Genomic DNA, 15,532 nt, shown 5'->3' with positions numbered 1-15,532 from the left:
AAAGAAAACCCACTTGTAGGTTTTAAATAGTGCACCATTCTGAGAAGCCTGTGAAATCTTGTGCCAGCCAGCTCCATTCCACCTGGGGCATGAACCTTCCTGCTGTGCAGCCTACCTACACCATATACCCCTACTCTGTGCCACCCATTGGAGCCTCTGCCATGTGGGCACCACCGTGATTGTGTTCAGTAATACCTGCTTTACTAACAACAGCCCCAAAGCACAAGAATAGTCCTGCTATTCTAACCCCTGAGAGAGAGATTAAACTGGAGATTGAACCCAGGGGTGCTTTAGCACTGAGCCATATTCCCAGCTCTTTTTATTTTTTATTTTGAGACAGGGTCTTGCTAAGTTGCCTACAGCCTTGCTACGTTGCTAAGGCTGGCCTCAAACTTGAGATCCTCCTACCTCAGCCTCTCAAGCTGCTGGGATTATAGGCATTAACCTCTTATTGTGCCTGGTTTATAAATTAAACTCCGTTGCAGGTATGTTTATATAAATATATGTATAAACATATAAATATAATATATAAATTATATATATGATGGAGTTTAAGCCCAGATGTAAGCCCAGTCCTTTTAAAAAATTATTGGGTGTTTAATAATAATTATTTAATATATTTAATAATAATTAAATTTATCTTTGGGGGTTTCAGGCATTCACTGAGGTCTTGGACTATGCCCCATGGATGAGGGGAATTACTGTATTCAAATCCAGACTTTTATACAAAATTTGATTTTTCCCATTATATAGTCACCGCTTTATCAGCAGAAAGACACAGACAGGACTTTTAAGATATCAAGTCTCTGAATTTGAATTCTGGACCTTTAAAGGGCCAGGCAGTCAAGACACCATTCATCGTCCACACATGCAATGTCCCTCACAGTGGTGGATCTGGCAGTGGGGCAGCCACACGTCCCCAGGGCACCCTCCAGGGACACCTGGGCCACTTGCAGCTCCTCCTCCAGTCCACCAAGGCTCCTCCTCCCCACAGTTCTAGCACCACTGAAGATCTGCCAAGGCACCGGGGAAAAACCCAAGAGCCAAACCAGAGCCCCAGCCAAGCAGTCGGAGGTGATCCCAGGGAAGGAGACACCAGCCACTCTGAGAAGACAGAGGCCCTGTCCCTGCCTGGCCTCCTTCCCTAAGTCCCCGGTCCTTCTCCAGCAGGCCCAGCACCTGTCTGGAGAGGACCTATGGTCCAAACTCATTCCTCGGACAGTGTCCACAAGCCCCTGGGAAGCAGGCACAAGTCTCACTGAAACTCCAGCAACTCAAATGCTGGGCTTGTTCTCAAGAAGGCAAAAAAGTCAGTTCTCATCCTGGAAATGTCAGGCAGAGTCTGGAGAAAGCCAGGGACTGAGCAGTCGGGTTAGCAGTGGCTCTGGGAGGGGCCTTTTCCCACTTCGTCACTGCTCGCACAACCTGGTATTGGAATGCTAGGCGGGAGGCAGGGCCAGTGCCAGGGCTTCTGCCAGCACATGGAGAGATCGCCCCAGGCCAGCCCGACTGTCCTGGCTGCAGTGAGGAGGTGTCCCAATGATGTCCCACACTTGACCGCTTGAACAATGACTTTTATCAACCCCTTTACGCACTGGCATCCAGTGGACCTTCCACACTGATCTTTGGTACATCAGTATGCTCCTGTCACCGTCCCTGATCATCTATGTAATTAAAACTCTTGAAAAATCCCTTAATACCACTTGCATTTCGTGACAGTCAGCACTAAATATGTCTGAATTTCACTTCCATTTCTGCAATACACCAAGGTCCGTGATAGATAAAAATGATTCTTTGGGAGAAAGTCTTTTGCCCCAGCCATAAATAAGAATAGACTCACCCCAAAAGGAGGCGTTTAAATAATAACTGGAACAACCAAATCTTGTATATTGCCTTTATTTTGCAGAAAATGCTTTCTGCCGATTGTCTTTGGCTACTTTTTTTGTCAAAAGGAAAATATAAAAGAGTTGATTTCACAATACAAGAGGTTAGCTACGTATGTCTGCTCAAAATCACACCTTCCAGTGGCGGTGCAGTCATTGGCAGCTCAACTGCAATCTGCTGTCCTCACTCTGAATTGTTTCTGTCCTTAACAGCTCAAATCTAACTACTCAAAAGCAACAAGGAAGAGAATGGAAAGTGTGCTCTGTGTCTCCCTAAAGCAGGACAGTGGAGCTTACAGACTCTGGTGCACCAAAGTCACCCTACTTGCTGTGTGAGAAACAAATCCATAGTTTGGGGACCCGGCAAAGGATTTCCAACTATGAACCATGGGGAACCAGGCCCCACGTCCACTCCAGACTGAGTCACCAGTAGTGGGCACATCTCTCTTGCAGATGATGAGCAAGGGGTGTAGGGTGGGTACCTCGCAGGTCCTTATCTGACTTTAGCATGGAGTTGGCCCGGCTCGTTCCTCCCCTGGTCCCACCAGCCTGACACACCATGCCCAGCAGTTCGGTCCAGTCAATGCCAGTTACCACAGCAAAGTCACTGTCCCTGGAGATAGGGCTGGGTTCACATGGAAGGCGGGGATACGGGTGTCCAGGAGGTGATGAGGCGGCCTTGGGCCGAGGCATCATACTGGCTCTCAGGAACGTCTGTGACCGTGGCAGCCCCTTCATACAGTGGGGAGCCTGAGGACGAGGCGGCAGACACTGCATGGGTGAGGGGTGCATAGTGTGCGGGGGAGCCGCGAAAGAACTGGGCCCCCAGGCCGTTGGACACCCCGGCCGTCTGGGAGCCTGGGGTGATGGTGCCGTTGCTCACAGACCACAGGCTGGGGTACTGGCTGAAACAGAAAAACACAGCAGTCAGGGGCAGGAAAGGGTCGGACATGCAGAGAGTGGGAAGGGAGGGGGACGGGCTCAGGATCCCATTCCTAAGGATATTACTGATCACATTTCTCGGCTTTTCAAGCAGGTCATTTTCTCCATGTTACTAAATGACCACATTCTGAGGAGTACAGAAGCTCCTATCGTATCTATTAACAAGAAGCAAAACATTAAAAAGAGTATTGACCAACACCCAGCTCCCGGCAGGGCACTGCTACCAAGGCTGCCAGCACCCTGCCCACTCTGTGCTCTCCAGCAGAATGCAGACTCCTCAGACGCACGGAGCCAGTGTACGAGGGTCCCCAGAGGAAGCTGCATTTTTAATTAGCATGCTGCACAACACAGCTGTGGTTCTCAAGGTCAAGGCCAGATGCAGCTGGACGGCTGATCGGAAGGCGCTCTGACAACACTCCAGGAGCCCTACCTCTTCTCATCAGCATGGGTGATGAGGGACAGACCCTGGAGCTGGACCAGAAGCCAGTCCAGCCCTGCTTTCATTAGCTGTGGCACATGAGCTCAGCCTCCAACTACTTTTCCAGCTGTCTCCAGGTATAAAACAGGGTGTCGCAAGGCCAGTGGTACAACCTGTGATCCCAGTAACTCAGGAGGCTGAGGCCAGAGGATCACAAGTTGGAGGCCAGCCTGAGCAACTTAGCAAGGCTGTTTCAAAATAAAATTAAAAAGGATGTGGGGAGTGCGGTTCAGTGGTAAAGTTCAATCTCTAGTACGTCCCCAAAAGGAGGATATTGAAAATGCTTACTAAATCCTTTCATCTAAGCACATAGCAGTGAAAACTACTAAACCATGCTAAAATTCTGTTTAGTGGAACGTTTTTTCCAGCATTCTTCCGCAAATGCGTAATGGGGCCTACTTCACATCGCTGGACTGTGGACCAAGCCGTGTCCTACATGTAATGGCAGTGGCCCTTGCAGCAAGCCTGAGCTAATCAGGTAGACTTCTGCTCTGTTCTCAGCTGAGCAGGGGCTTGGAAATACCCAGCACTCCACACTGAGCCCTGGGTCTGCAGGGTAGGCCGCAGGTCATGTGACTGGGGACAGCCACCAGAGCCCTTGAAAACTGTGCTATCTGCATAAGAACAGACTATTAGATTCTTATTAAAGAACTATTTCCTTGACAAAAAGAATGAAGATCTCAGGCATATACTAATATTCTGCAGACATCAAATGCCTTGAGCCTGCCATCAGGATCAGCGACTGCAGCCTCCCTCTGCCCTGGGCCTTTTTCCTCTGGAAAAGGAGGGTCCACTGACAGCTTTGCTATTTTTTTGCTACTATGTTGATCTACAGAGGCCTGACTTTCAGTGAACCGCAGGCCTGCTGGTGTTTGAGCTATTCTCCGACTACATAATTTTCAGGTAAATAGAAGCCTTTTCCTGACTTAATCTGAAAAAGAATAAAGACTTCTCTTGACCTGTGCCTGCATGTATGTCCAGGACTGTGATCCTATGTCCACAGGAAAGCCGAAACACTTGTTCCCTAACTGAACAGCTGGCTCCTGTCAGAAAAGGTTGTAAAAAGTTTCAACTACACCTAGTGATCCCACCCACCTGGGAGGGACCGCGGAAGCCCATGATTTAGTGTGCTCTTTCTACATGGGGAGAAGCTGAGGCACAGAGAAGTGAGGATAGTACAGCGCAAAGCCAAGACCGGCCCTGGGTTTCCTTAGGCGAGCTCCCCCAGGAGACGTGCAGGGAGCAGAATGTGAGCGGGGACGTGGCAGCCAGCCGAGGAACACATCTGGACACATGTGGCTCACAGCAGAACTGCAAGGAGAAGCCCAACTGCCCACAGGTACACGGTCGGACGGGAGAAACGGCCCAGATGATGGACCCAGCCTGAGGTCACGGGAGGGTGTGGATGGCTCCCCAGACATCCATACCTAGAGCCGGCGGGAGGGCTGGCACTGTGGCTCCCTGGGAGCATGCTGCCGTGGGCAGGCACCCCGAGGCTGGACCAGTTCTCATGGGACGGCAGCATGGACAGGCAGGCAGACGAGTTGTCGGAGTAGGCTGGGGGACAAGGGGCACAGTTACAGGAGGGGGTCTCCCAAGAGCAACAGGTGTGTGCTGCTGACAGCTGGGACCACCCAGCACCAAGGACAATGGTGGACCCAGCGGACACAGAGCACAATCCATCAGCTGCTTCACTGGGCATCAGGTGAACATCTATTGCCAAATACATTTGAAAATACTTTCCAATAAGCCCAAGCTTTTTCCTTTATCATGAGATCCTTCTGCTCTGCAGAGACTGACTTCTAGACCCAGTTAGGGATAGCTTAGCCTCTGGTCCTGACTGCTTCACTCCTGCTGGGAAGCCGGCTACCCCCGAGCCACACCCATAGCCCAATACGTTAACTTTACACTTAAGAATAAGTGCCATTTCAACCTGTCTTTCCCCACGGGTTATTTCATAAGCAATGAATGGGCTATGAAAACCATTACTGCAGGCAAATTAAAAATAGGATCTTCCAGCCTCAGGGTCTCCCCCTCCGGGGAACAAGGCCGAAGACCACTCCTCTCCTTTGAGGTCAGCTGCCATGGCTTGATGGCTTGATGGCGTTCTTTGGCTATTTTCCTCTGTTTGGGGCACACCAACGTCGGTCTGGGCACACAGAGTGCTTGAGACAATTAGACCAGGGGTCTTTACAGGCTGTGCCAACCTTCAGGACATGAAAGCAAGCACCAGACCACCAGAGGGCTGTCCCCCACCCAGCTACTGAGCGGGTAGATCTGGGGTGGGCCTGAGACTATGGGTTCTCAGGTGACACCCAGTCTCACTAGGCTAGTCAGGAAGTCCTGGGCAAGGCTGATCCAGCTTGATCACTTCAGAGAGAGACGCAAACTATCCACGCCTGGGTCTCCCGCTAGAGAGCGACTGGCAGAGCCTGCTGTGTTGAGTCTGAGCAGAACTCTGGGGCACGCAGACAGGAAGAGCCCAGGGTCAGCATCTCTGAGGTGCAGCTGGCCCCAGTGCAGATGTGAGAGCAAAGTCTGTTTTGACCCTAAGACCTGGAGTGTCAAAGGAAGGTCTCTGTCTGCAGCCACCCACTGTCCCCTGGTAGAAAGACTGTGACCTACTTGGAGAATTGTTCCGATGAGCATACGGGCTGGGGTAGGGGGCTGAGCGGTGGTTCCTCAGGGCCGGGTACCTTTCGCAGCCGTGGGTAGAAGGGAGAGAGAGGGGGCCTCCAAACTGAGGGTGGGGGCTGGCCGGTGGACACAGGGTGCTGGTTCCAGGAAGAAGCCACCCCCCTGCTGTGAGAAAAGAATACTGAGAGACTGGCCTTTGTAGCGGCTGTTATTAAGGAGAAACCAGGGAGGGCTGGTCCCTTTCCCCAGAGTCCTGCAGAGGTGAAGGATCCTGAGCCAGCACTCCGTGCCGCCCACACCTCAAGGCCACCCACACCTCAAGGCGTTGCAGGACATCAGCCCCATACTCTACAGGCTAAAGTTTCAAACCTGTGGGCATCGAGGAAACCTGAGGAAACTCTACCCAGTGACCTGAGCCTCGACCACAGCGGATGTGTAGTAACACACCTGAGGACGCCCCGGCCATGGCAGGGGGCCTCCTGTCAGCTGAGAGGGCGCAATGTCAGCGGGGATGTCTGGAGCCTGGGGCGCAGCTGCCCTGCTCCTCTGGGGGACCAGCCGCCCCATCATTTGCTTTCCCTTTCTACGTTTTAATCTCTCCAGTCTCCCTCCTTCTCCCTGCTATTCAAAACTGTTCTGTCCTCTAAAACTCCAACTTCTTCATTCTTCTTTTTAAGTGTTTTTTTTTTAAATTCAGAAAAAGCAAACCACAGGGAGACAACTACTCTGCTCCAATCTCCAAACTAAGCAATGCGCAGCCGCCCTGGCCTAAGGACCCCTTCACTCTGCTCCCAGCGCACTGCTCCAGAGGACGCCCCTGTTAACTCAGCCTAGAAGACAGGCTGAAAACGTCCATTCTGAGTAGAAGACGGCGGGAGGCTGGTTCCTGCCACCTGTGAAGAGCCAGCAAGCACTGGCTCTGTACTCCCTACAGTCAATTCCTCAACATCTCCCGCCCTCCCTGGGTGGACAGGAAAGTTTAGAAGGAGCACTTCTTTCTCTTCATGGAGGTCACTGTTAATACCTGCTCCAGCCTCCAAACCCTGTAACTCCTAAAGAGTGAGACTTAAAGCAGAACTGCCCATCTTACCAACCATAGTTCCAAAACAACCCGCGGTGGGGGTGGGGTAGCTCACAAGCTTCCCACAGCTCCATTCTTCAGTTTGCAACCACTTACAAAAGTAGGATCTTGATCTCTCTTCCTCCCCCAGCCCCCTTTCTCCCCCCACCTCTCTTCCTCATTTACTTATTTATTTGGTACTGGGATTGAACCCAGGGGTGCTTTACCACTGAGCTATGTCCCAAGCCCTTAGTATATTTCATTTTGAGACAGGAGGTCATTAGATGCTCAGGCTGGCCTCAAACTGTGGTCCTTCTGATTCAGCCTCCTGAGTCACTAGGATTAAAGGAATAGGAACCACTCAAAGACAGTATGATGAGCTAGACTCTCTTCTTACCCCAAGTCTACTTCCTACCAAGGTCCCAATAGCCCATCCTAGGCACTGAAGCTGCCTCTGAGCAAAACAAAAGACCCAGATCAGCATCAGTGGTCCCTGACTGTGAGCATACACCTCCCCAGGGAGCAGGCTGGAGACGAGCTGGCAGCTTCCACACCAGAGGCCATGAGCCTGGCGGCACAAAGGGCAATCCTGCTCTCCATCCACACCCACAAACATGTGTGGCTTCATTTCTGGCTTCTAGATTTCAGCAATTCTAGCCCAGAAACATGGAGGAGGCAGAGGCAACAAACCGTACATTGGGAGAACCCCGGCTGCTGGCCGTCCCCCACATCTTCTATCATGTCTTTGTGATCACTTCTGTTGAAAAAAATTGCAGCAACTTGTCAAGAAGGAGAAATATCAGAAAATACTTTGCATTTCCAAATAGTTCTGTGCGGGGCGGGTGGGGGGGTAGAGTTGGAATTCTCTCACCTTTCTTTAGCATCCAGGAAAGCTTTGGCAAATGGATTGTATTTAATTTTAAGAGCTGTGATCTGAAAAACGAGAAAGTCTATCTCTTAGTGGATTGTTCATTACCAGAGGATTTAGTTTAGCACCAAGAAATTGAGAAGCACTAGTGCCACCTAGAAATATTCAAAACCAGTGAGAACTCTTTTCAGACGTATTTTTCTATTTGGGTCTGAAGTAGCTGAGAAATTGCAAAGGAGAATAAATTTATGAAAAATTTTAAATGCCAATTTCTGAGTGGAATTCATACTAAAATTAGCCTACTCCCCAAAATATCCCATGCGTACAAATCAAAAGGGCTCAAAACATAAACTGGGGTTGCCAAGGAAATAGTAATGTACTTGCTGGTTTTAGTTTCTGGTCAACATTGCAACACTGACAACTTAACCAACCAATCACAAATTTTCACTTAGAATTATCTGCAAGCACCCAGCCAGTACTGGAATGCAGGCTTCACTCTGCAGGCTGGGGAAAGATGCCACCCACTCTTTCAGGAAGATTTCCAAACACAGGAGATGCCCCTCTGCCGCCTAAGAGGGTCTCACAGAGCTCAGCCTAAATACTGTAAGCATCTTTTCATTTCAAGAATCTCGTGGATGTTTCCAGTTTTAGGCAATCTTACAGATAGCTAAAAAGGAAAATATGTTGTGTTCACAAAAGGGGGAAGGTGCTTGAATGAATGTTCATTTTAAACTTTTTCCCCTGGTGCCTCCACTTGAGTCATGGTAAATTTGAAATGGTACTGAGCGGTGGCCTCTGACACACCATCAGGCAGGGTCTCCCATCCCCAGACTCCCCAGGGCAGGAGCCAGCCCTCTCACCTCCTCGTTCTGATAGGCTGTCACTGCTATGAACTGGGTCTCCGGGAAGCAGTGGCTGGTGATCATGCGCTGGGGACCCCCGACTCTCACTATGTGAATGCGAGGCTCGTACTTATGTAGGGAGTTTAACATGATCTGAAATATTCAAAACCAGTCAGAACTCTTTCCAGGGAGACAGACAAAGCATCCTTCCATCTGCTGTGGAAGAGAATCACATCCAAGCTTCGGAAAGTCCTCCAGCTCTGGGAAAGGGCCTCTGCTGTTGAGGGATGTGTTTGGGAAGAGGGATTGCGATTACACGTCAGGGTAACCCCATCATCAGGAAACCGCTAGGCTGATAGGAAGGCGCGCTAGGCCTCCGGCAGGGCTACAGCAGCCTTTAAAGGGCTAGTTGTAGCTTTTGAGGTGTCAGGTCTTCCAGGATCAATTCCAGACTAAAGAGCAAGTTTGTCAAGACTTCATTCTTACTGCTCTCACCTCTAGGTGAGACCAGAACACAACATTCTCCAGGCTCAGGCCTGCAGGAAACCTTCAAGCATGGGGGCTCCCATCCCCTGGCCCCCAGAATTGGTGTGACCTTTATCAGATTAACATAAACAGAGCTAATGTGGTAGCTTCTCCAGGACAGAGGTCACCTCCGGTCCAGCAGCGTCCCTCCAAGGTCTCCGCACAGAAGGTGCAGCGCAGGCGTGCCCTCCCGCCCCAGCCCGGCTTGGCCCTTCCAGCTCCAGCGCGCCTACCTGGCCCCCTCCGTTGAGTTTGTTGGTGAGCTTGACTTTGCTGAAGGAGACGGGCGCCTTCATCCAGTGGGCGCCGAAGTTGGGCGAGTCGGGGTGGATGTAGACGCAGCTGGGCGCCTGCGGCTCCGGCTTGCCCCCGGGCACCCACTCCCCGTTCACGTACTTCCAGCGGTGGTTGTCGGCGGCCACGAAGTCCAGCAGGAAAGAATACATGGCGTTGGGGTCCAGGCCGGACACGTTCACCTTCAGCACGGGGAACATCCTCCTGGAAAACAGGGCGCGGCAGGAGGACCCGATCGGATCCGTTATGCGGGAGGCTGGAGCCCAGAGACTTGTTTTATTTCGGGCCTCCTGGAGAACGTCCACCGGAGCTTCCAAGCTCTCCCTTTCCCGGAGCCTCCCGCCTCCTGGGCCCAGGCGGCCTACAGACTGTCCCTTGGCCTCCTGGAGGCAGCCGAGGAAGAGAGCTTTTAGGGAAGGCTTTCAGCGCTAGAGGCCAAAACACCTCGAGAATCGAGGCACCTCGAGGACCTGAGGTTCCAGTCCCTCCTCAGAGAAATCCCAGGGGGATAATGGTTAGGAGTCACCAGGGGCTGTTAACGGGAGGGAAAGAAGTCCTCCTTATGGGGAAAGAGCGTCCCACGGTAGGAGACACCCCAGGCTGCCCGAGCTCCAGACGCGCTCCTACCTGCCGTTCTTGGTCACAATCATCTCATTGGTGAGCTCCTTGAAGCGCAGCCATAGCTCGCTCTCCTCCAGGCCCACGCGCAGCTCGCGCTCGGTGGGGTCGCCTTTCTCGCTGCCGGCCTGCAGCTCGCTCTCCACCGCGCTCAGCAGGTGGTCCACTCGGCACTGCAGGCTCTTCCCCGCGCTCTCAGTGCCTGGGGCGCTCATCCTCCCTCCCGCCCCACCCCACCTCCCCGGAGCTCCGAATCGCTACCCTAGAGCCACCTTCACGCCTCTCGGCTGCTGTTCCGAGAAAGTGGTCTCACGGGCCAAGACCCGCAAGGGCGCCCGGATCGAAACACAGCCGCGGGAGAAGCGCCAGGATCAGGATCAGGATCGGGACGTGGGGGGAGGGGGCGGGGGCGGGGGACGGGGGCTAGGGGAAGAAGAGATTCCACTTGAACTCCCGCGAGGCAAGACTAGAGTAGATCTCTGGGGAGAGAAATTCTGTCCCCTCCCCATAAATAGAGCCGAGGCTGCAGCGGAGGGGGGCGCGGCGGATTGGGCTGCGTAGCCTTTGAAGTGCGGGACGGCTGCCCATTGGCCGGGCGCGGCCATATCAGACCCGGCCGGGCGGGCCCGGGCGGCCCGGGGCCAACAATGGGCTCCCGCGCGCCTGTTTCCTGTAAATCCTGGGCCCCGGCCCTCGCGCCCGGCCCAGTCCCTACACCCCCGCCCTCCCCCAAATGTTTGCACCTCCATCAAAGCGGCGGGGCGGGCCCGCGGACCGCGGAGGGAGGCAGGGAGCCGGCACCGGAGCCCGCCCGGCCCGCACCTCGGCCAGGGGCTGTCGGCCGCCCGCGACGCTCCCCAACTCCCTCGCCCGGCACCCTGCGCTCTCCCCGGGCGCACCCCAGATCCCGCGGCCGTGCCAACCCGAGAGTCCGCCTTGCGCTCCCTGCGCCCGGGCCAGAGGCTCCGAGTCCCCTCTGGGACCACAGCCCGGCTCGGGGGCGCGCCTGCCCGGGCCCCGGGGTGCTGGTCCTCCATCGGGCAGTTCCCGCACACCGGTCTCGATCTCAGGTGGTGCCACTAACGCCCACCACGGCGACCCACTTCCCCGCCGCCCTCACCTGTTTGGAGAGGGAAGCACCGCGCGCGGAGTGTGCCCAGGAGCGGAAAAAAAATAAAGTGACCCCTTCTAGGAAGTTTCCTCGGCCCCTGATGAAAACAGGATTTGGGAGACAGCTCTGCGCCGCGCGTGCTCTGAGTGTGGCCGGGGTGCGCCTGGCCGCCGTCGTCCCGGGATCGTTCGTGAGGACGGTGGGCGCGTGTCCCCACCCGCCGCAGCGCCAAGCGGTGTCGGAGCAGCTGGTTTATTACCTTTCGGTGAGAACCTCCGCGGGGAGAGCGAGGGGAAGGTGACAACAAGCAGGAAATAGTTCAATGGGGTCTCTTTAAACAATAACATTCCTCTAAACCCGAGCCCGGGAAGGGGAAAGAGGCAGTCTCCCACCAAAGCTCTGCCTCTCGCTCTGAACGCCGCGCCACCGTGTTCACGGAGCCTGTGTCCTGCCTCAGTCTCCCGCTCTTCGCACGCTCCCCGCCCCCACGACCTCTGGAAGAAGCCAACTCGTCAGGTGGGGCACCCGTTTTGACGGTCCTGAGCCCCAGACTTCCCCGAGCGAGGCTAGGCTCGCTCTGGGGTGGGATTGCTGGAGAAGCCGCAGGAGGGGTTCTTCCCTGGAACTGGGCTGGACCGCCCGGGACTTTTGAAGAGGGCTTCCCAGCAGCCAGCCCCCAGGAGGGTGCCCAGATCCCCTGGGTGGGATGGGAATGCTTCTAGGGCTTCTTTCTGCGTCCTCCTACTTCCAGCGGAAGAGATGTCACCTAGTTGGTGTCCGCCTTGCTCCTCTTTGTTGTCTAGGGTGTATGGAGATTCCCGGGGCCTGCCCCAGAGGGAGTTTCCTTCTGCAGGGACACCAAAAGGACCTCATTTGCTCCGACACCCGGGCCCTTCTGAGACGCCTTGCCGCAGGCGGTGGTCACCCCCGCAGGGGCTCCCAGGAAGCCTCCATGCATGTCACTCTCTTTGGGGGACTGTGACTTGAGATCCCCCTGAGCCTGGCACTTAGAATAAAGGGTCAAAGTGGAAGGGAAGTGGAGGCAAAAGGAAGGTGTGTCCAAAGTGGTTGAAGGTCTCTAAACTCTGGCCCAGAAACAGACCACCTCTGCCACTCCCTGACACCCAGAGGGGAGCTGGCCTCTGGTGGCTTTGGGGTGGACTTCCCAGGGCCCAGGAAGCTCAGGAAGACTACCATACTTAACAGGTGGATCTAAAACTGTCCTTCCAGGGGGTCCAGCCAAACAAGAATGAAACCAGAAGAGAATGCTACATTTCTAACATGCACAATAAAATTTCCACACTACACATGTCCCCAGGAATGAAGAGCATAATCCAGAAGAGGTACAGTTGGAAGTCACTGACTGGTGTCACTGCTGGGGTGCCTCCTAAACATCGCCTCCCCACTTCTGGGGCTGGCTTCAGATCTTCCTCCCTGGGTTCTCAGGCCCAGGCCCATCCTCAGCCTTTTCAAGGAAGGCTGCAGTGCATGACAGTTTACAGCCAAAAGCTTCCTCCAGCGGCTGTAAAGGGTTCCCAGTCAATAACAAGGTGCTTCCTTGGGAGGGAGGGACAGGCACTTCCAGCTGTTTCTCCCTCCAGGTCTACCTCTCCTTGGCTCACCCAGACATTTAGAGGAAAATAGGGCCAGGCCTGCTGGCCAGGCCTCGGGTGTAACTGTCCACTGAGAAAAAATGACATAGGAAACATAAGAAATACATCTGTTTCCAGAGTGGCAGTTTTCCTTGGGGTCAACCCCTCTCAGAAAACAAAACCTAGGACATAGGAGCAGGTTCCAGTGCACCTGCATCTGCGCAGGCTCAAACCCAGCCCACAGAGGACTACATCCAGGGCCGTGACTCACAATTTCCTACAAGAAAAAACATTTTTTTTTCCTGAGAATATAATGTGTGTTCATTAAAGAATATGCTGTCAGTCCATACATACATAATACGTGTCACATATATGAAAACGAAGACCCCAGGCACTGAATGCAGTCACCATCCATATTTTGGCATGTACTCCTCCTCCTCTTTTTCCGTTTTGTATCCCCCCACTGATTGAGCGGACTTAACAAAAAGCACTGGTAAGTCCTAGATTAGAAGTGATCGTAAATATTGCCTAATAGTGCATAATTCTGTCATCTGTTGGTTTGTCACTCCCTTTGAAAGGAACCCAGTGACTCTTGTGATTGTTTTAAAAGTGACAAGACACAAATCTTTATACCCCTTAGCACTGGAGGGGAAAAAATGAAGGACATTGGGTTGTTTAAGGGGACTGAGGTTTTTGATGAAAAGAATAAATACACATTTGTTCCAGGACTCTCTCTAGTTCCAAGGTACACTCTGCACAGTTTATTCATCATGGAAATAGCAGAGGCAGGCCACCAGGCTGTCACTCTGAGCTTCCCAATGTGCTCCTATGAGCTGCAGAGGAGGGAGCAGCCCCGCAGGGTGTGGAATTAGATAGGAAGCAGCTGAGGGCTGCACCTCAAAACCAAACTCCATCTCTTGTGCCTTGAGAGCTGTGCTGTATCACAGGTGACAGTGTTCTGGTTGATTTAGTGACCGGAGTTCACACACTAAAAACCAACAAACCAGCACAGCAAGCCGAAGGTTAGAGGTCTTGGATCCTTACAGTTCTTAAACTCCAGCACTTCTGCTCTGTTTGGAATTCGAGGTTGCAGAGGAGAAATTTGTGGGCAGCTGGCCTTGGGGACTGTCTGGTGGGTAACTTGGGATCTTTCTGCCTGGATTCTTAATTTTGCAGTTCTGGGAGCTCCCAGGTTCCTTGGTGATGTGGTTAAGAGGAGAATCTCATTTGGTGAAATCCTTTGGGGTGGATGTGGGGAGAGCTCCCTTGCACCAGGGGCCCTTGGGCAGAGCTGTTTGTACCTGGGGTAACCGAGCTTCCAGTTCAGCTCTTACCTGTTCTGGCTTCTGCCGCCTTCTCCCCATCTCTTTTCATCTCTGGGGTCTTTCTGCATAATTAAGTGGCCTGTGAAGTTTTTTCCACACCACTCTGTCAACTCGCCTCCATGTCACTTAGGGGTTTTACTGCCGCCCATGCAGATTTTATTCCTCTCCACTTCAGGTTTCTGGCAGTCCTGATTTCCTCACGTCCCTCAGTCCCTCATCATGGCATCCGTAGCCTTCCCTCTCGCCTTTGAGCTCACAGGGCAAGGCTTGCTGCCTTGTGCAGGAGGCTGACCTCCCAGGGGGTGTCCCCTACCCTCAGCCTCTGGAATCACAGTCCTCCACCTTTGTGGGAGGCTCCCTGTGACTTACTTATCTTCCCCAGGGCCTGCCTGGGAGGTCTCTCACTAGGATGATGCCCCTCCACAGATCCTTCCTCCTGGCTCCTGGTGGGGCTGGCCACGCAGGTGGCACAGGTGTCTAAAGAAGAGCTGCCCGTATGTGTGGCATGGAGCATTTCAACCCAGAGTGTGGGACTGAACGTTGGTGCCTCATAGTTGCTGAGGCACAGACCAGAGCAAGCTTTATTGAAGTCTTTGCCTGGAAGAGACAAAGGAGGGCTTCCTGGGGAAATTGTGTGCGGGTGTGTGTGTATGTGTGTGTGTGTGTGTGTGTGTGTGTGTGTGTGTGTGTGTGTTTTGTTTGTGGTGCTGGGGATCGAACCCAGGGCCTTGTGCATGCAAGGCAAGTTCTCTACCAACTGAGCTATATCCCCAGCCCAGAAATTGTGTTTTGAGATTTTGAGGATGAATAGAAATGAGCAGAGGTGGTGAGGGAAGGAACACCGTAGAAGGCTTTAAACTGCTCCAAAAATCATGACGCGCGCGCACACACACACATCCACTAGTGAGTGTTATGGTATCTACACACACACACACATCTTCTCTCTCCCTCTCCAACTTATTTTGCAGACTCCTGCTTTGGCACTGGTTAAACATGAAGCCCCAGTCCGTCCCCCTGTGCAAAGACTGCGGGGAGACAGGCAGGTGCAGTGCACACGGAAAGGTTCTGGCTGGGCAAGCTCTAGTTTCCATCACCCCTGACCTGCAGAAAAGGCAGGCACTAAGTCCAGAACACAACCCAGTGACCCTGGCTGTGGAAGGGGCTGGTACAGGGAGGTCTGAGCTCCTGCTGGGAGCTGACATCCCCTAGAGGAAGCCAGGAGGCAGAGAAAGCCAGTGCTGAGTAGGGGCTGGCTTGGGGGACCCGAGGCCTTGGAGCTTGGGAGAGAGCAGAACTTCCTCCTAACTGAAGGGACACGTCCTCTCCGTTGAGGAACCACAGGACACTCAGAACAGCA

At 53.4% G+C, this 15,532-nt stretch overlaps 1 protein-coding gene across 3 annotated transcripts; it reads right to left on the bottom strand.

Annotated features, from left to right (window-relative positions):
• Nucleotides 1-2,514: 2,514 nt before the first annotated feature.
• Tbxt (T-box transcription factor T) lies at nt 2,515-10,362 on the bottom strand. 3 transcript variants are annotated; one of them, XM_076859376.1, is made up of 8 exons: nt 10,157-10,362; nt 9,469-9,733; nt 8,729-8,863; nt 7,872-7,933; nt 7,696-7,757; nt 5,929-6,105; nt 4,731-4,860; nt 2,515-2,788 (listed from the first exon to the last, which is right to left on the bottom strand). In XM_076859376.1, exons 1-8 carry the CDS (start codon nt 10,360-10,362, stop codon nt 2,515-2,517), a joined length of 1,311 nt encoding a protein of 436 aa, XP_076715491.1. The 3 variants fall into 3 exon arrangements, with proteins under 3 accessions (XP_076715491.1, XP_076715492.1, XP_076715493.1); XM_076859377.1 differs by having other exon boundaries at nt 5,929-6,102; XM_076859378.1 differs by lacking the exon at nt 5,929-6,105.
• Between the last annotated feature and the right edge of the window lie 5,170 nt (nt 10,363-15,532).

The sequence above is a fragment of the Callospermophilus lateralis genome, chromosome 6 (genome assembly GCF_048772815.1).
Source record: "Callospermophilus lateralis isolate mCalLat2 chromosome 6, mCalLat2.hap1, whole genome shotgun sequence".
Lineage (NCBI taxonomy): Eukaryota > Metazoa > Chordata > Mammalia > Rodentia > Sciuridae > Callospermophilus > Callospermophilus lateralis.
Note: the sequence above shows the minus strand (reverse complement) of the source record. Positions and strands in the feature narration are given on the sequence as shown.

What these genes read in the sequence shown, in the direction of transcription:
- Tbxt (XM_076859376.1), bottom strand. Translation starts at nt 10,362, where the DNA reads ATGAGCGCCCCAGGCACTGAGAGCGCGGGGAAGAGCCTGCAGTGCCGA. An exon ending in AACTCAACGGAGGGGGCCAG is followed by an intron (nt 8,864 to 9,468) that starts GTAGGCGCGCTG and finishes TGAATATTTCAG; the next exon opens with ATCATGTTAAACTCCCTACA. An exon ending in TTCCTGGATGCTAAAGAAAG is followed by an intron (nt 7,758 to 7,871) that starts GTGAGAGAATTC and finishes TTTTTTCAACAG; the next exon opens with AAGTGATCACAAAGACATGA.